Genomic DNA, 19,619 nt, shown 5'->3' with positions numbered 1-19,619 from the left:
TTCTAGTTCAATTGGAAAACCTGCTGGTACTGTTCAGGACAGGAGAGATGGTCAGAATAGTGTCCACAAACCTTAAAAATCAATTTCCAATATTAAGATGCTAAAACTGAAAAATTTCCCAAACTTCTAATATTAAAATGACTATGTGGCACAGTTGTTGCCACATGTCTTTTGGACAGAGGTCATCCTTATTATTCTAATTGAAAAAAGACTCAGGTAGTGTTTTCTCCACAAAGAAAGCCAAATGACAATTGTACTTTGCACATACTAGTACTTGGCGCTAAGCTCATTTGTACTCCAATAGACATGGATTTGCCTACTGTAGAGTTTGGGGTTTTATTTTTATAGTTGGAGATGGTAAAATCCACATGGGCTTTTCTTAATCCTTGTGCATTTGTAGCAGTTAGTGATGTAGTCTTCCTATTGAGAAGGAAAAGAGGTCTTTTTATTCATTTTTAGTGTGGCACATTTCCATAACAAGAGCCAATATGTAACTTCATTTTTTGCCATAGTGCCCAAGGAGCTTCCCTTTAGTAACTACAGCTAGATTTCATTTCTAGGTGAATCTATTTTCTGCCTTGCAACATTCTTCCTGAAAACAGGGAAAACAGAGCAATTTCCTTTCCCTCGCTTTTGCTCAACTTCTGGGACAGATGGGTGGAGAAAAAAATATCAGGATTTGGGAGCTGCAAGAAAACAGACAACCTCAGAGGCACAACAGCTGGGACTACAAGGCAGCTTTGTTTGTTAGGGAGAGGTTGATGTCCTTACGTAGGCTTAGTCAGGCCATCTCAAGAATTCCTGTTCCCATGAAACTAAGTAGCCAAATGACAACTGTGAACCTGCCACTATGGATGGTAATGGATTTGTCAGAGTATTTCTAAATTGTCAGTCTACTTGCATGTATCTACTCTCAATAAGACCCTTGGAAATGACTTGTGCAATGATTTGTTACGCTGTCACTACTCATTAATCTGAGCTTCTGCAAAAGATTTTTATTCTTCTGAAGTAAAATAAAATCCTCATTAAAGAATTTGTTTGTTTTAAAAGTTACACAAAGGATTACAGGGCCTTTGCAATCAGATGGAAGAAAAAATGTGGTTATGCAAAATGTTCCCTCTCATAAGCCCTTACTTTCCAGGACCTTTGAATTGAGCCCGAAGTGCATGGCTCTGCTCACTACAAAGCTTGGGGTCAGTAATTAGAATCACATGTACTCGAGGCCACTGAATCTGATTGTAGATGAGAGTGCCAATTTATACTGGAAATGTGTGTTGATATTATGCTAAAAAACCCTCCCCAAACCAAGGAAAAACCTATTATCAGATCTGCAGATGACCATAACCATGATGGTTTCTAGAAGTATTTCTTAAACTGTTACTTGAATTTGCCTCATTTCTGGTAAACAGCTTGTAGTGGCAAACTAAACAGGAACAAGGAATTCTTACTCTGGAGTAAGAATGTCCACACATGGTGTTAATCAGGATAACTCCGTGTGTGGACAGGCTAGTATGTGTGACTTTACAGTGATTAGTCAAGCTGGTGAACTTCTTTCTACCCACCTTTAATCATTTAGGAGAGCCTTTAACGTAAAGTGAAATAAGCCAATACTGAACTGAATCCAGAGTTTCTATAGAGAGGATTCCACCAGTTCAGTCAAGCTGGTACAAACTTTAGACAAGGTGTGATCTTTGTTAGTTGCCTCCTCCAGCTGATACGTGAAAAAACAGTAGCTTGGAGGCTGTGATGAAACATTGCCAAGGTCCCACTATAAGTGATATAAGATCCTCATAAACTGAGTTAGCGCATGTATTGAAGAGACAAAAATAGATGTGCATGTGTAGAAAAATAAAGCAAAAAATACCTCAAAGTCAGCCATCCATCCTTCTTGCCCTTTTCCAGGTGCCCCTTCCCAAGGGGGAAGAAAAAAATCAAACCATCAAAGAAAAAAGAAACAGCAGTCGAAAACAGATGACCTGGGCATTAAGAGTGTGGGTAGGGGGTCAATTCTCTGATGTCTCTTCCTGCAGCAGGGTTAGGAGGCACCAGGAACAGGTTGGTGGAGCCAGGGTCAAAAGGAGGAAAAGGAAATGGCCCTTCACACAGTCACTGGGAGATCCATGAAACCTGTTGCCAAAGGATATTTTGGATGATAAAGGTTTACAAGATCTCATGGGAAGACAGGATAAATACCTGGAATAGAAATTCACTGGAGGCTACTAAGTGCACAGAAACCACATTCCACTGTGGAAATGCTCCAAACTCAAAGCAGCTGGAGGCTGGGAGAGTGGTTGGGAGAATTACTGCACATGTTCTCCTTCTTCCTACTCCTCCTTTGGTGACCGCTGACCACCACTGCTGAAGACAGGCTATTGGGATAGTTGGACCCTTGGCTGTATGACCATTTTTATGTTCTTGTGTAAGAACAGAAAAGAGCAAGTAACCCGGTGCAGAACAAAACAGGCACACCTTCAACTCTTATTGCCTTGAATACTTTTTCCAGTTGGAAATTTTGAGGAGAGATACTCAGAAGTTGAGTTATTGAGCAGTAAGGTGAGGAACAGTCCAATCGGTGTCCATGGGGCACAACTACCAAGTAAACACGAACTGACTTCCAGCTGTTTGTCTGAGTAAAACCCAGGGCAAAGTATAGAGAGGTGATGAACTCTCCATTTGTTTCCAGTTGCATTTGCCTGCAAATACGATCCCACACATTATCTTTAAGATCTTGGCAACAGCTTAGCCAACTGGGTGCTTTCAACCCCAGCTTCCTTTGACCACTATCAGTGTTTGTGTTCCTGTTTAAATAAGATAAGGAGGTTTAAAAAAAAAAAAAAAAAAAGAAAAAAGAAAAAAGGAGGGAGGGGAGGGATAGGGCAGAGCTGCCTGCCTCATTTGGATTGAAATTCTCATCCCGACTTTTTAAGAGGAGGGGGAGGAAAGAAGGGAATTTCCCCCCCACACACTGAATTTCATTGAAAGATTCTAGAATCTCTCTCCTTTTTAAAACCCCTTTTATTGACAAAGGTGGTGTTGGAGTAAAATCCACAGAAAGACCAAGAACGGGGATTGAAAATCTCCCCTCCCGAGGTTAAACCTTTCCTTCGCTGCTAGGTGGCTTCTTTCTTTTGTTTTGCTTTGCTTTGCCTTTGTTTGTGGCTTTCTCCTACTTGGCACCGAGAGAAGTCGCTGCATTTCTCCTTCCCAGGATCAGTCACGCCGGCCCTAGGTTCATGCGGAGCAGCTGTAAAGTTTTCCGAGCTAAGGGGAGTCACTTTTACAGCGTGTGTGGGGGTGGCGGGGAGAGAGGTTGGGGTATCAGAAGCAACAGGGTCTGTCTGCCTCGGAGCTGCGGTGGCGGCTCTGTTGCGCTGAGCACTTACAGGCTGTATAATTAACCGGGAAGGCAGTGAATTAAATCTTTGTAAAGCCCACCGAGTGGGGGGTTCCTGCAAGCTCTTTTCCAACCGGTCTCAGGCGGCTGGGATAACATCAGAAACAGCAGCAGCAAGCCAAAAAAAAAAAAAAAAAAAAAAAAAAGGGGGGAGCCCGCTGGACGCCGCAGGAGAGCCAAGCCCCCGCTCGGTGCGAGTGCTCCCGCCGGCGGGGAGCTGCGGGCGGCCGATGGACGAGCTCCGCGGGGCCCGGCCGCTGCGGCTGCTCCTGCTCCTGGCGCTGGTGCCTTCGCTCCGGGGCCAAGGTAAGTGCGGGGAGCGGCGCCGAGCCGAGCCGCGGCCGTCAGCCGGGCCGCCACGCGCTTCCTCCCCCCGCTCCGTCCCCCCCCTTCCAGCCCGGCGCCCCCGGGCCCGGCTCTGCCCCCGCGGCGGGCGGCACGGGGGGCCCGGGAGCCCCGGTGCAGCCCCGCCTGGCCGGGACGGCTGCGGGCAGCGGGGCGCCTCGCCGCCCCCCCCCCCCCCAGCCCCGGGCTGGCCGCCCCGGTGGTACCGCTCCCTCTCCCGGGGCAGCGAGCGGTGCCCCGCGGCTGCGGGCCCACGGGCGATGGGGCAGCTGGGCTTCCACTGGTGTCACCCCCCACCCCACCCCGCTTTCCCCCGTACCCCTGGACGTCCCGGGCGGGCTTTAAAGCGCCGCTGCCACGTTCGAGTGAGCCGAAAGGCGTGGCGTGCACCGGCTCCGCCGCCGGTTGAGCTCTGCCCCGCGGGTCGGGACGCGGCTCCGCCGTGGAGCTGGTGAGTCGTGGGGCCGGGCTGCGCTGTCCGCCCGCGGCCTTTTCCCCCCCCCCCCCCCAAACCCCCCGGTCCCACCGGGCGGCTTGGCGGCGGGGACCGGGGCTTTGGGGGCCCGGGAATCGCGATATGTCGGGGCGCCGCCCGCCGTCGCCCCGGTGGCCCTCTGCGACGGAAAGCGGCCGGGGGCGGGCGTCGGGTTAAATCGCGCACCGCGGAGGGGATGGATGTGGCCTGAACCGGCCGGGGGGAGAGGTGTCAGGTCCGAACTGCTGGGGACCAAATTACACCCCAACCCCCCCAAAAAATGGAGAGAGCGGGATCGGCAGTTGCTTCAGATCTCACTGGAGCAGGAGGAGTAGTGGAGCAAAGGATGCAGGCTTTTTGCAGACAAAACGTGGAACATTTGTGAATGGCACTGTATGATGTGGTTGCTTTTCACAGGAGGGATCTGGGTCTGTGCCATGACTCCCTTTCCATACTATGCACTTTTTTCCCCCGATCTCTTAATACTGTATAAAAAGAGGATATTCACTTGATTTAATTCAATGTAGCAATCCAATGCAAATATAACTGGTAAGGTCTGACAAACCACTTTTCATATGGTGATAATGAATTTATCATGGCTAACAGGTAAGTGGCTTTTTCAGTTAGAGTAACCCCCAGGGGGCCATTCAGAGTTGAGGCTTGCTTATGTGATACTCCAGGCAAACACTTAGGAACATTTAGAAACCTACAGTCTCTGGCCTCGGCCCAACAATGGCAAACGAAAGCCAGTGAAGTAAATTACTGGTTACTGTCACAGTATTTTGGCTTTTAGATTTTCATAGAGCAGAGCACTTGTCACAGATATACTTCAAAATGTTTGCTTTTGATAGACAAATGTTAGCCACTCCTTTTAAAGAGGAGGGACAGAATAAAGAAGGTTAGAAAAGCAACATTTAGTGCCAGAATCCCAAGATGTCTGAGAGAAAACAGGAGCTAACAGAGTATATCAGCAAAACTGTGGCATTGATGTATCACAGGGAATGGACGTAGTAATTTTAAGCATTCAACATTATTGTAAAACACCAAAGAATTTAATTTTATAATCTCTGTACCTTTAACCTTAATTACTGGACTACTTTTTAGAAAAATAAGTAATTAGAAATATAAGTTTAGGTTTTCAAAGTGTGGGTTTTTTTGTTTTTTGGGTTGTTTGTTTGTTTTTTTTTTTTTTTTTTTTTAACAGAAAGTATGGACAAATTTGTCAGTAAAAGATATATCAGGATTTTATTCTCAAATAAAATTCCATACTCTAATTTCACTGAGAATTTCTACATCCTTAGAACTTTGAAAACAGTATACTGGAGATTTAATTGTCTAAAAGCAGATGAGGATCCTTGCTTACGATGCTAACTTTTGGAAGAGTAGACTGCTCCAATTAAATAATTACTAGTAATTGTGTTTAATAATTTAATTATTACTGGTCGTTGCAATTGCTGTAAGAAAGATCTTTTTCCTGCATTATTTCACATGGCTATCGGTGTTTTGCAGGGAAATTAAGTAATTATCTCATGAGATCTTGTTGCCTAAATGCAGGCTCTTTGGGGCAGAGCTTGTGTTCCTCTGTGTGACTAGAATAAGGGGGCTGGGGCAAAGATGAGCTCCTAAGTGCTTCAGTGATACAAGTGCCACCTTACTGGGACAACATATTTCTGAAATACGGCTTCTTCCTAAACTTGTTAGGATCAGTTTTCTTAATTGCTCTTCCTTACTACTGAATCATCAAACCATCAACACCTATTAATTAAAGTCCTCATTCTTAAAAAGCAGAAGGGGCTGCCTTCAGTGGAACTGCCCACTGCATATGCGCCTTATTCTTTGCAAGATTAAGGGTCTTGAAAGCCTTCTGAATTTTATAATGCATCTTTGTCTCATTGTAAATACTGCATTTTTTTTAAAACATACTATTCCTTATGATATAAACTACTATCTACTGAAGAAGATGAATTACTCACATCGTTTTGTCCAGTCAGTGTATGAATAGTTCATCCTCTAGCTGCGTCTTTGGCATGTCTTGGTACTTGAGGCACAGACAGTTTAACTCACTAAACATCTGGAAACATGTCTATTCAGGGTGAGCTTATAGTTTGTAATAAAAAAAATGTTCCACTGACTTTGTGGAATGAGTTTTATTTTAAGATTATGATTTTTACATGTGCTTTTATAGCAGTAAATTTATAAGAAGTATATGGGTGGAGGTAGGACTTATAAAAGGCTAAATCTATGCTTTCTTGCCTGCTATCATAGATAAAATGTCCCCCCAAAATCACACGCTATCAAAAAATACAGTTCTAAAATAGGAGTGTTACCTCTAAATTAGTTTTCAGTTGAGTTTTGCTTTAATAGTCCATTTTCAGACATGACATTTTATTGCAATCAGGGGAAGAGCAAAATGTTAAACTTGTTTTTCATCTGTGTAATTGAAAGCAGACATGTTAGTGAAATCCAAGATGAAAATCCATAAACTAGCTTATCAAGTTACCGCAGTATATTTATACTATTCTGACAGATTTCAGGCATTATCTCATAGCAGGTCAATGCATTTTCAAAAGTTATTTATTTATTGTTGCACTTTAGCCTATTCTGCAAGTTTCATATGAACTTTACATGTGCTTTTAATAAATAGTTGTGTTAAGAGCAACTTGTTCTACAATACTTCCATTAACATTTTCTGAAATGAAAGATGGCTCTTAGCCCTCTGGGACCTGACAGAAATAGAGTTACCTGGGACCATGAAAGAATTGAAGTTTGGTTTTGTGAGTTACGGGCAGATCTAAAGAAGTAGGTGGCAAAATCAATTCAGTAAACAGAGAATATGGGTTTACTTTATGTAGCAAAATATCTGTAGAGAATAAAAGGGATGGGACAGAGATGGATCAAGAAAGAGCTGAAATCCAGATTAAAAAACATCAGGGCATGGGAAAGAATTTTAATGGTAGTGGTTTAGTATGAAAGAGATAAATGAACAAAAGCTTTTGTGAAAAAAACAGCAGAAAGTGATGGTTGACAGTGACAGGGAGTAAGGAAAAAGGGTGAAGTTAAGAAAGAACAAAATAAGCAGGTCATTTTAGCCAGAATAGACAGAAGGTTTTGTAAAGCACTCAGAAAATGTCAGGCATGTGTATTTATGTGTAGATTCGATGGAAGGAAGTAGGCCAGGTGTTGAGATTTTAATAGCTAAGTCATCACATATAATTAAACTGGAAGAGTGGATAATATTGCTCCAAGATAAGATGTAGAAGTGGAGGCAGAAGGTTGAGAAGACTGCAGGGTGAAAGAGTAGAAAACATGTCCACAAAGAAATCCACGAAAAAGTTGTCAGGAGCAAAAGGGAAAACGGAGGAAGAGGACACAAGAAGCAAAAAGACAGAATATGAAGGAGAAAAAGGGTTAGTACAGACCAGTAAAGAGCCATAGAAGAATGTGAAGAATTGCTGGCCATAATGTTGTGTGAGTAAAAATTAGTTTAGAGATGCTTGGAATAAAGTGCAGAAGGAATAGTCAAAGTAGTGCCTACCTAAGATGATGTAATGGGTAATTTACAGTGACAGGGAGAGTGCATACAGTAAGGGAAAAATTGTGGCAGCAGCCCGCCTGTTTATCAGACTTGGTGAGGATTCTTGTCCTGCTGAAATCATCTCTGGCAAGGCACTGGGACAGTCCAGTAAAAGTTGTGTTGAAAGTCTTCTCTGATCAACAGGATGCAACAGTTCTAAAGAAAGTTCTCCAGTGGTAATGCTTTCCTGAATATACTGGCACATCTTTGGCTAATGCAGTTAATGAAGCTTCTTGCCTTCACTTTTTTAAACAAGTAACATTTTATTTTTCCCAGCACTCATGAGTACTTTGTCTCTGCTTTGTACTTAAGTATAAGCTGCTTTAGACTTAAAAGTTTTGAGAAATTGCCCGTTGGATTTCAACTGTGCTCTTGGACCTTAAGAAGAATCTGAATTTCTGGATTCTCAGAGGAATTCTTATTAAAATTCTTTTCAGATAATCCAATTAATTGAAAATTTTCATTCAAAAAAAGATGAATAACATCTCTGATGAAGTTGTGGGTACTTACCACAGAAGTATAGGAAGCACATTATCTTCTGGATTATGTTAGCACCCATAAATGACCCATGCTGCACAAGGATGTAAGACGTTCCCTGCTAACGGGTTCACTTCTGAGTCTAGTCAAATCTGGATTGAGACCTTAAGCTTAGGAAATGTATCAATGCCTAAGTAAGTGTATGGATATATAAATACTTTGTCTGGTATGTTCCAGGTTTTTAGGGTGTTTCCCAGGATTTACTAAGCACTGGAAAGATATACTGTAGAAATATGACCAGCAGTACACCCATTCAAAATATTACATTCTCCCAGCTTTGCAGCTCTTATGACTGACTAAATTTCAAGTGCTGAGTACCTCTAATTATCAATACTTTGGCAGAAAAACTGGAAGAGATAGATACCAGTTTGCAGCTCAGTATACGTAATTCCAAAAATGAGGAAAATCTTTTATAAGAAAGTTTTAGTAATGTTTTCTCCAAGAGGAAACCATCCCTAAATCATTGCTATATAATAACATGCAAAAAAAAATGGATCTTTATTTTCTCCCTGCATTATAAAATCTGTGGTTCCTTCCATACTTGAACCTTGTCCCATTGCGCTATAAAATTTGTCTCATCTACATAGTGTTTCCAAACCATTTTTTATGGCAGTAGTAGAATATCAGAATCTTTCATCATTGTCCATATATATATATTTTTTTAATATATTCAGCAGTAAATGTGCCTATAGAGCATATGTGTTTTGCTTAAGCAGTATAGAAAAGCATAGTTATTCTTGATAATTTTCTGGTCAGATGAAAATAGCGAAATCTAACTGTGAAAATGTTTTTCCTGTAACTATTTTACATTAGAAAATTTACATTTAGGAATGTCTGAGCGTATATATGTTTGATACTCTGAGATATGCTGCTCTGTCATAATCTCATATCATTCCTATTTCAGTTGCTTTAATTTGAATACATACATGTATTTGGACTTGATCCAAAGCTCTTTAAGTTCAGTCTGAAGACTGTAATTTACCACAGTACATTTTGGATCATGGCCTTTATACAAATGAACAGGACTAACAATAGAGTAATTGTAACACCTTATATAAAACTTTCTAATGACACTTTTTTAAGATTTGAAATGAGAAAGCAAGAGAAGATAAAAATATGTTCTTAAACAAGAAAGAAAAAGTGCCACTTCAGGCTACCAACACCCTATGAAGTAATTTCATCATTTACATGATTTTTTTCATACAGGGAGGGGTGAAGGACAAAATGTAGTGTGTGCTTGTCAGAAGGAGCAGTTGCTGTTGTTCTTCCAATGATGAGTCTTTTTTGTAAGTCCACCCATGTCATCTTGGTGAGACTGGATTCTTTAGGTCACCTCTGTCCATCAGAGCTGTGAACGTACCCTCTTTTTTCATGTTCTTTTGAGTATATAAAGTCTAGGACAGCCATTACTTATACTAAGCTGTTTACATGATGCTGACTCAGTGGACTCCAGTATTAAGTTCTCTTACTGTCTTTATGTCCTCTAGAAATCTTCAAAACAGCCTTCAGTCTTATAGTCTTAGTATCTTTCGAACTCCAGCCTCCTCACAGAAGTCCAAAAAATAACCTATCCAGAAAGATGAAAAAATTCAAGTTAATTTATACACAGAAAAGACATCCTCATGAAGTAGCAGTCTTCAGATACATAGAAGGTTGTTGAAGTGTGTAAGAGCCTGTGTGTAAGAGGTAGTAACAAAAGAATGGGTTTAAATGGACTTTTGGAGTGGACAGTGAGATAATATATTATCAAAAATAATCTGTCATTAGGGACATTGAAGCACAAGAGCACATTGCCTAGAAATGTTGTGGAATCAGCCTCACTTGATATTGTTTTGAACAACCACATAGAAATCTGCCTGCGAGTAGTGGGTAGGACTAGATTACCTCTTGAGGGCTCCTACATCCCTATCTTTTGTGGTATTTTGATATGTATATAGGATGCCTTATAGTCTTCTTGCAATAGATGGAGTTATGTTTTCTAACATTTTAGTAGCCAGTTGCCTACTTTTTTGAAAGATTTTTTTATTAGACCTGGGACAAAATAAAAAACCCACAGTAAAGCACTTCCTTTCCCCACCAGAGAAAATAAGGCATGTTGCAACATAGCGTTGCCTCCCTTAGGGCTGTTCTTATCACCAAACATAGCATCTACCTCATCACCAGCTATTGCCATGAACAATTTTAAGAGCTTCTTTTATAAACTGCAAACAGACACCTCATAAAATGAGGTTTGGTCATATCTGAAATTGTGTGATGGCCACTGCTGGTGCTACCAGAGCCACATTCCCCATAAATGAGTGTTCTCCAGACCTAAGAAAATTTCCAGTAAAATGTTGGCTGTTTTAAAACTAACCACAAAACACATTAACATACCAGGCATTTCCTTTGGGATGCTGCTGCTTTAGTTAGTGTGCTAACTGGGTTTCTTAGTGATTTCAGCTATCCTGAAATAATCACACTCAGCTGAGAATTCTTCTGAACATAAAGGTTCAAACTCTTTAAGCCTGTTCAGAGAGAATATCGTATTTCTTAACAGCACATGAACTGTGAGTAGTTGTCAGTCCATGAAGATCCCAATATGACCTCCGTGCTTGGAAGAGAGAAGCACTATTGTCATAGGGCCTCTTTGAGAGCAAACAGTCGGCTACAGCGTTACAGGAGAGGGACAGATGAATACAGCCGTGCAGGCTGCAACAGGTGCGTTTGGAGAAGGGCTTGTGCTGTTGTGGGTGTCACAAGAGAGGGCATCCTGGCTCCAAGTTTCATGCATTTGCTATGAAGTTCAAGCTGTTTTATTCTTCAAAGGAACCTGTAAGAACAACCCAGTGGAAGGACTAAGAAAAGTTTGCTGTCCAAAGGTGACCAATGCCGCAGCTCAGCTGTGTCTATTCATCTTATCCCGTCAGCGTATTGGCATATTTGATGTAGTCTTGAGGTAAACTAGAGTGTCTCTGCTGAAAAAAAGAAGGTCCTATTCAGTTTACTTCTCTCTCTCCATATAAAATGGAGGAGGGGCATCTTTCTTCCAACTCCAGCCTGAAGAGATCCAGCAAATATGTCATCTCAGATGGAGAGTGGTAATGCTTTCCTGCATTGCTCCATTACTCCCAATTCAAAGCATTTGTTTCAGGGAATCATGAGGCCAGATTTTCTGCTGTATGTATTTCATAGTTTCAGTCTCCCTCACCCTTTCCTCTACTCAGTATGCCTAATCCCTAGGTTTACATACAATATCAAGATACAACAAGGCTGTACCTATCATGTTAGACTGTTACCAGTTGGGCTTTTGAAGTGAGCTGGCTTCCCTCTTGTCTAAACCAGTCTCTGGGTCTATTTGATGCCTTAAGTGGCCAGCCAGAGTGTATTTGCATTGCCAGAAACAGCATTTCCACATCTTATTGTAAGGACAGCCAAAAAATCCAGACTACAAATCCCAGCTGCCAGCACTTGACTGCCCGCCCTGCTACAAAGGCAGTTGACTTGTCCACAGAATATTAGCCAGGTGTCATTGTTTCAAGAACAATTGGTTTGGCATAGCAGCACAGGCCAAGCACACTTTTTCTGCCCTGAACCTGTAGCACAGTGGAGCCTTGGCCAAAGGGATATGCAGTTGCTCTGGTTTTGTGTCAGGAGAGTACAGACATAAAGGGAGGTTGGAAGACAAAGAATGTGACTGAATAATATGGATGGCAAATCTGCCCTTTTGAGGATCAAATGCTGTATGTAGACTTGTTTTTTTTTTCGGCTGACGGATGAGCATCACTAGTAAGAGAGTTTTCTTGACAGAACAAGAAAGGTTTCGCCAGAAGGGTATGCTGTGAAAGTTGAAAGTACTTTTCTTACTGGAAATCTAAACCAGTGCATGTCTGTTGTAATCATGAGTTCCAAAAATTCTGGATGACATACTGCTACTGAAACGTGTTGGACTAGTGCTGAGCTTTCACAGAGTCCATCTGCTGCCTGTATCTGCATATGCTGGGAAGTGATAATCATGTTGCTTTCTCACATTCCATAGTGCTGAGTTTCTTACAGAGTAAATTAAGTGAAAGACAAGGCCTGCACCATATTTTACAAACTTAATCAATTAGTGTGCTTAAAAGATTGAAAAGTCTTAACAAGGAGGTGTGACTTTGACTCCTTGACCTGGACTGACTTCCAAATCCATACCCAATTATAGCTGGTTAAGCGGACTGGGAAGTCGATGATTTTGATGGTCACATCGCTTACGACGTTGAAGAACTGGAAAGTTTTATTAACACTGGCTTGATAAGCCCACCTAGGATCAGGTGTAGCTTTGATTTGCTATTATCATCAGCTTTATAACTGTTCCGTAGATCAGCACTGAGTAATGAACAGCTATCTAATCCCGGATTGTACACAGGCTTTTCCATCATCAGCATCTGTACAGAATAGCTGCTGTTGTAGATTGTTATTTAAAAAAATCCATCCCTTTTTGATCTAGCTAGAATACTACTACCATGAAAATTATCCAGTCCTTCTTACTTCTGCTTATTTTTTTGCACAATTCCCAGAAACAATTCAGGGTTTCTCGTTCCAGGAATCATGCTTTTGGGTAACATTCTTAAGCTTATCTTTCTTTCACAGAAAATATTCACTGTAGCAGCTGAATAAGCAATTATTACGTCACAGAAGTCTAAGGTTATACAGATTTTAACCACATTTCTTCCTTTGAACTCCCACACAGTATGGCAATCCTGTTAAGATTAGCAAATTACCCTTTTTTAAAACAGCCATATGCTCATACACATTTTGTCTATGTAAGCATAGTTCATAGCTAGCACATGAATGCATCATGTGCACAAAATGTTTGAATTTGTGTGACCTTTAATCACTTCTTGTCTGATAGGTCTTCTTCATGACAACTTTTGCAAAATCAGAGATCTGAGTTCCAGCTGTTTCTACTGTCCTCTTCTTGAGACTCCTGGAGTCTCTCTCAGAATGCTACATATACCACCTTAACATCAGGACAAGAATCCTTGCTGTTATCATACTAACACAACTCAAGTTCTTTTGGATGTCCTGTTGCACATACTTTTTTTACAGGGACAAAGTAGTGATAAAGCTGTGTTTGATTTTATCTAAGATAGACTTGGATTTTCTCAGTTAGTCAGTTAGCATGCAAAATTATTATACCTGAGTGAAAAGGAAGTAAGCATGCTACCATCCTTACAGATCTCTGGTTTATCTTAATATTTTTCTGTCTCATGGTATCAAAAAGCTGAACAATTGCTTCAAATGTATACAATGGACCAGACAGTGTATTCCCGCATATTACGGCTTTCCTGTAGGGTTTCTCCCTCCAAATAAAAGGGCACATTTCAGCTGAACACAGACAATATCATCAGCCTTTCCCAGAAGTGTTTTGTTGTGAGATTTTTCTGGCTGATTTGTATGAAACATTATGCACTTGGCAAAAGAGTTGAAGGGGCAACAGGTTCAGAAGAGCAGTACTGTAATTTCTGTTCGATCATCTTTGGCACTCCATTTCTGAGGGGTGCCACGAGCCCATCAGCTGCAGTAAAAGGCACATGGTCATATTCAGAGAGAAAAGAACCATCGCTTTCTGGACAGTAAGTGAGATTCTTCAAGATGTCGTAATCAGAATAGTTTCTACCATCTGCTTCCCACTAGCCCTTCCTTTCAGACACCCTGCATTACAGACTTCTAGTTATGAGAAACTGAAGAGAGGGCATGGCCCCTCCATGATGTTGGTCCCCAGAAGAGGGTGTAAGGAGGCACAGATGGCCTCAGTATGAACTGCTTGACCAAAAATTTCCAACTGGGAGCCACATGAATATGCACATGTACAGTTGAATCCACAGCACTGGAAAAATAGTTATGAGATGACAAGTCTGTCCTGTTTCTAAATATTCATTAACAGGTCTTAATGCCAAAATAGTCAGAATTGATTCCAGTGCAATCAGGAGCTGACACCCAAAGTGTGAGACACGTACTTTCTGAGAATTTGAAAGAGTAGAGATTTGCCCATGAATGACCATTTTTAAAAGCAAACTGCAAAGCCAAACGAGAGAAAATATTTTTCACTGGTTTATTGTTATGTTTTAGAAGAATGGCCTTGAGGGTGGAGTCCTTTTTTTACTGCTTGTTTTTTACTTCCCTCTATTCTCAGGAGATTTTTGGCAGGGTCTTTGGAGGATATGAATTGTGATGTCACCAAAACAATGAGCCTGGACCACAGTTCTCCCTCAACAAACTATCTGAAATCCTTCTCTGTCTGGATGCACTCCTACAGACGAGCTTGCTTAGCTTGGCTTGCTTTGAATTCTTGAGTTATTTGGTTGGAGTAGAGGTGTGTTGCCAGAGCCGGGAGGGAAGAAGTGGTGTCCAGAGCCAGGGATTGTCCTTCTGGGGAGGAACTTGGCTGAAGACCCATTTGTACAAAGCCCTGCAAAAACCTGCAGCCAGCTCTGCACTTCAGTTAAATGTGTATCATTTTTCAACACAGTTAAGATTGATTGCAGACAACAGCACTAAAAATACAGTTATTTGTAACACATTGTATGAAATTTGATGCATATAATATTTGTTAGCAATACACTGTCAGACAGAGAGCACCAGACAGGGTCCTTATTCCCAAAGAAGAGATCAGACACAAATTCATGTCTTTCACCACAGGCAGATATTTATTTACAAGACTGATTTGCTCTGTAGCATTATAAACTACACTTAGCTTTCAGACATTGGCATGAATTCTGGACGCAGTGAGGAATTCAAGAGAAATATTGCTTTGACTTCATAATGACAGAGTTTTGACCATTATTTTGGGTATGTAAGACTAGAAAAGTGACCTGGGTCATAGAACGCTCTGTTATAAACTAACATTTAATGTAACTCCATTTATAAATTTAATTATTTTCTTATTAAAAGATGTTTGGTTTACTTGATCCCATAATTCTGATTATTGTTTACAGTTGTAGTATTTGTTGACAGGAGCCACATCCTTTCGCAGTCTTTACTTATCTAAGCTTAAAATAGTCTATTTCTTCCACTTTCTTCTCATATAATAGGGCTTTGATTCCCCTGACTGTATTCCTAGCCTTCCTTTACACATTTCCCATTTTGATGTAATCTTCCTAAAGAGGGATAGCCAGAATTATGCTCAGCACTCAAGAGCTTTGAACTGTAGAATTGATAACTACCTTAAGAGTACCTACATTAAGATGACTGATGCATCCTAAAATCTCAATTAACTCTTTCCTTTTTGCTTTGAATTGTTGGATTATAATCACTAGCCAGGAGTATAAGATGTTCCCTGCAAACAACTGAGTTACAGGACGGGATTATTTTCTCTACTTTCTTTCAGCTGCTTTTACTTTTGCACATATGAAGATGTGTCAGTTGAGGTACACATGTAAACTGTCTGATGTGTGTTAAAGTAAGCATGATCATGAGCAGGTGAAATAATATTTCTGCTTATTTTGATAACTGCAGCATCTTCGGAGTTGAATACATGGACAGATGGAAGGAGCCTGTAACCCTCAAACATCAGGAACACCTGGGGGAAAAACAGCTTTGTAACTGGTATAGGAAGAGCCAGAGGAGACAGATGCTTGTCCTTACTATACTCTGCAGGAAGTCATTTGTGAAGATGGATAGTCTTGAATATAATACTGCTGCTTATTGAATTTTGCTCCCTTTAGATGTGCTTGGAGCAAAACTAAAAATGAGACAATCGTGTGAGGCAATTTATGATCCGGTGGAGAGTGGTGGTCTGGGAATGACCTGGTGTGTATTCCCTGTTTTGCCACCAGCTTGCTGTATAATTTGGGCAAGTCATTTCATCCTTCTCTACCTCAGTTTCTCCATCAAAAAGAAGTTAAATGAGATTTGCCTTCCTCTGTGTGGTCCAGCTACCTACAGATGAAAAGGTCTTATTTATTTTTCATTAAGTAATCAGTCACACAATCATTTAGGTTGGAAGTGACCTCTTGAGATCACCCAGTGTTTGAACACTCTCACAGTAAAGAAGTGTTTTCTTGTATTCAGATGGAACATCCTATGGTATAATTTGTGTGAATTGCCTCTTGTCCTGTTGGTGGACACTGTTGAGAGGAGTCTGGCTCCCTCTTCTTCATCCCCTCCAGTCAGGTATTTATAAACATCAGTCAGATCCCCCCTGAGCCTTCTTTTCTCCAGGCTAAACAGTCCCAGCTCAGTCTCTCCTCGTATGAAAGATGCATAATTATCTCAGTGGCCCCGCACTGGACTCAGTACAGTAAATTCATACCTTTCTTGAACTGGGGAGCCCAGGACTGGACACAGCACTCCTGATGTGGCTTCGTTGGCTCTGAGCAGAGGGGAAGGATCACCTCCCTCAACCTGCTGCCAACGCTCTGTCTAGCAGCCCAAGATGGTGTTGGCCGCCTGTGCTGCGACAGTGCGTTACTGGCTTACAGTTAGCTTGGTGTCCACTAAGACACCTAGGTCCTTCTTTGCAGAGCTGCTTTCCAGCTGATAAGCCCTCAGTGTGTACTGGTGCATAGGGCTTACTCCTTCCCAGAGGCAGGACTTTGCATTTCCCTTTGCTGAACTTTGTGATGTTGCTGTCAGCCCATTTCTCCAGCCTGTTGAGGTCCCTCTGGATGGCAACACAACCATCAGCTGCATCAGCCACTCCTCCCAGATTTGTATCATCTCTGGACTTGTCGAGGGTGCACTCCTTCCCAGTGTCCACTTCACTGTCCACTTACCTAACCTGTACATTGTCAGCTTGTTTATGACGAAGCCATGGGAGACAGTGTTAAAAGCCTTACTGATGTCAAAGTAAACAACATCCACTGTTCTCCCCTCGTTCACCAAGCTAGCCACCTCATGTAAAATGCTATGAGTTTAGTCAAGCATGATAGCTCCTTCCTAAGTTCAAGCTGACTTTTCCTAGTCCTTTTCCCAGTCACCACTTTGTTCTTCATGTGTTTGGGCATTGTTTCCAGGAGGATTTTCTCAGTCACCTTCCCAGACAATGAGAAGAGGTTGACCAGCCCGTAGTTTCCCAGATCTTCTCTCTTGTCCTTCTTGAAGACAGGGAGGCGTTTGTTCTTTTCCATTCTTCAGGAACTCCTCTCATTCACCGTGACCTTTCGAAGATAATCATGAGTAGCCTGGCAATGACATCAGCCACCTCCCTCAGTGTTTGTGGGTGCAGCCTGTCAGGGCCATCAGTTAAAAAACTTAGGAAGCAAAGAGAAAGCATTCGAAAGCTGTCCCTCTTGATAATCAGATGTTTTTTAACACAGATTGCATATTTGTCACACAAGGAGCTGTTCAGTGCCTGGACTACAAGATGATTAATAGGAAAATGTGACTCATGTTTTATTCCAAGTTCTGATACACCTGCTGTGCAGTGAACTTTTGCACTTGGAATATGAAGTAAGCCTGTAGTGTTTGTCAGTTCATTAACAGTATTTAGTTTTATTAAATTAGAGACTTTTGCAAAAATAATACTCTGCACAAATAATTATCTTCAGTATACTTTTCCCTTTAGTTTCAGTGTTGGTGTAAGCTGGTATCTATATTAATTTTTCTTTCATATGTTAAGCGATCAAAATACCATATACCTTTCTGTTTCTCTGTACAGTACTTTTGCATTTACAGACATACTTTTGAGTAAAACAGATTAACTGGATAGTAACCTCAGGTAAAAATAGTTCTGCAAATTAAGTTCTGTCTTTCATATCAGGCAGTTATTTAATTTATCCTATATTCTTCAGGATTTTAAAAGGTTGCTTATTGCTACTGCTGCTTTTGATAATAGAGGAGTACAATCCAACAGATCCTTTTATTGTGCAGGACTCTCTCTGAACTGTTTTCTGCTGGAGTATCAGTCCCTGGGCTGTGTCTTTATGTGCAAGGTTAAGGGAAACTGCAGATTGCTTCACCGAGCAAGGAAGACCTCCAGCACTTGGGCTTATTGCAAGGTGCTAACGGATACTTCATTTGGCCACGTCTGCCTTTTGGACGGGTGCACTATTCTGTGTGTAGGTTAGGGAGGGGAAAATGAACTGATCCTTGTTTTGTTTTAACTGGAAGATACAATACCATTTACTAAGGTTGTATTAAATATATTGTTGTGTTTTTCTTTCTTTCCTCGTTTCTGCAGATCTTTCTATGGAAGAATGCTGTGACAAGGGTATCGAATGGGCAAATAAAAACAGAATATGTACTTCTCTGCCATTAATATCCGAGTCCAGAGAATGCAGGTATATAATTCTGTATTATATATTAAACTATAATTTATATTTTCATGTAAAACCATGAGAATGGCATGTATGAAAACTGCTTTAGAAGATGAAGCACCCTGCTCTTAAATCCAGGTTTTTCAAATCCACATCTAGCCTTGGGGAGTACCTACTTGAGTAACTACTTTTCTTCCATTAAGTCCTTAAAACTGTTGCTGTTGGTTCAGTGTAGTGTCACCCAGCTCCAATCTGTTTGACACGTACTGTCTCTTAGTCAGAAGTTTTTCCACTGTACTGTACTCGCAGGGCTTGGACTCTGCCTACACTCAATACATGTCAGTGTGGCTCCACTAATGTCAGCAAAGCTTCTTCAGGTTATACTGGTTGTGAATCTAGCCCAGTGATGGTCCAAATTATTGGACAAAAGTTTATCAAGAAACAACAGATCCTGCACATGAATAATCTATGGATGGAATATATGTGTAAGACAGCCTTTTAAAATTGTTTCTCCTGTATGGCGCCACACAAATAATTGTTGTGCTGAATTCTTAGCTGAATTGCTGTGTGGAGGAACTTAAAGCTTAAGTCAAGGAGATTCCTAGTTATATAGAGTGTCCAACTATTTTCAAATGTATTTGACCGCAGGTAACAGTAACTTTTAGTTAATAAATAGATTTCTTAATTCTACTGACATTTAATAGGATACTAATATATATTCTAGCAAGTGAAATAATTAAGTTAAATGTTAAAATTATTTACACAGTAATATTTTGGTTATACTGAATCTCTTATATGGTTGGGGCATTCGTATTTTTTATGCCAATGACAGTTTGCATTATTTTTGCTGTTAAATGCACTTGTTACATTTAATTTGTGAAGCTAACAATTTGTGATTGGTAGTTTGAGGGGCAGTTACACAGAGGATTTTGTATTTAAAACTCATTACATTGCTTCCCTCTATCTTTTAGAATGGATTACAAAATGATTTAACCTTGGTAATTCTAGAAGTGTTGGATTGATCTTTATTACAGAAAGAATGTGTTTTGCAGGCAAGTCTGTCCATGTTTTCTGAGTTTT

At 41.1% G+C, this 19,619-nt stretch overlaps 1 protein-coding gene across 3 annotated transcripts in view; it reads left to right on the top strand.

Annotated features, from left to right (window-relative positions):
• Nucleotides 1-3,218: 3,218 nt before the first annotated feature.
• Nucleotides 3,219-19,619, top strand: part of FBLN1 (fibulin 1) — an 82,456-nt gene continuing 66,055 nt past the window's right edge. The window contains exons 1-2 of one of the 3 annotated variants that reach the window (XM_042795548.1): nucleotides 3,219-3,700; nucleotides 18,464-18,563. In XM_042795548.1, the coding sequence (XP_042651482.1) occupies nucleotides 3,625-3,700; nucleotides 18,464-18,563 (176 nt within the window). In that variant the 5' untranslated portion in view covers nucleotides 3,219-3,624. Of the gene's footprint in view, nucleotides 3,701-4,098; nucleotides 4,191-18,463; nucleotides 18,564-19,619 lie in introns of those variants that run through there. The other 2 variants (XM_042795547.1, XM_032986443.2) reach the window with 2 other exon arrangements.

This window comes from Tyto alba, unplaced genomic scaffold, assembly GCF_018691265.1.
Source record: "Tyto alba isolate M040663 unplaced genomic scaffold, T.alba_DEE_v4.0 Super-Scaffold_21, whole genome shotgun sequence".
Classification (NCBI taxonomy): domain Eukaryota; kingdom Metazoa; phylum Chordata; class Aves; order Strigiformes; family Tytonidae; genus Tyto; species Tyto alba.
This window is presented reverse-complemented; position numbering and strand designations above follow the sequence as displayed.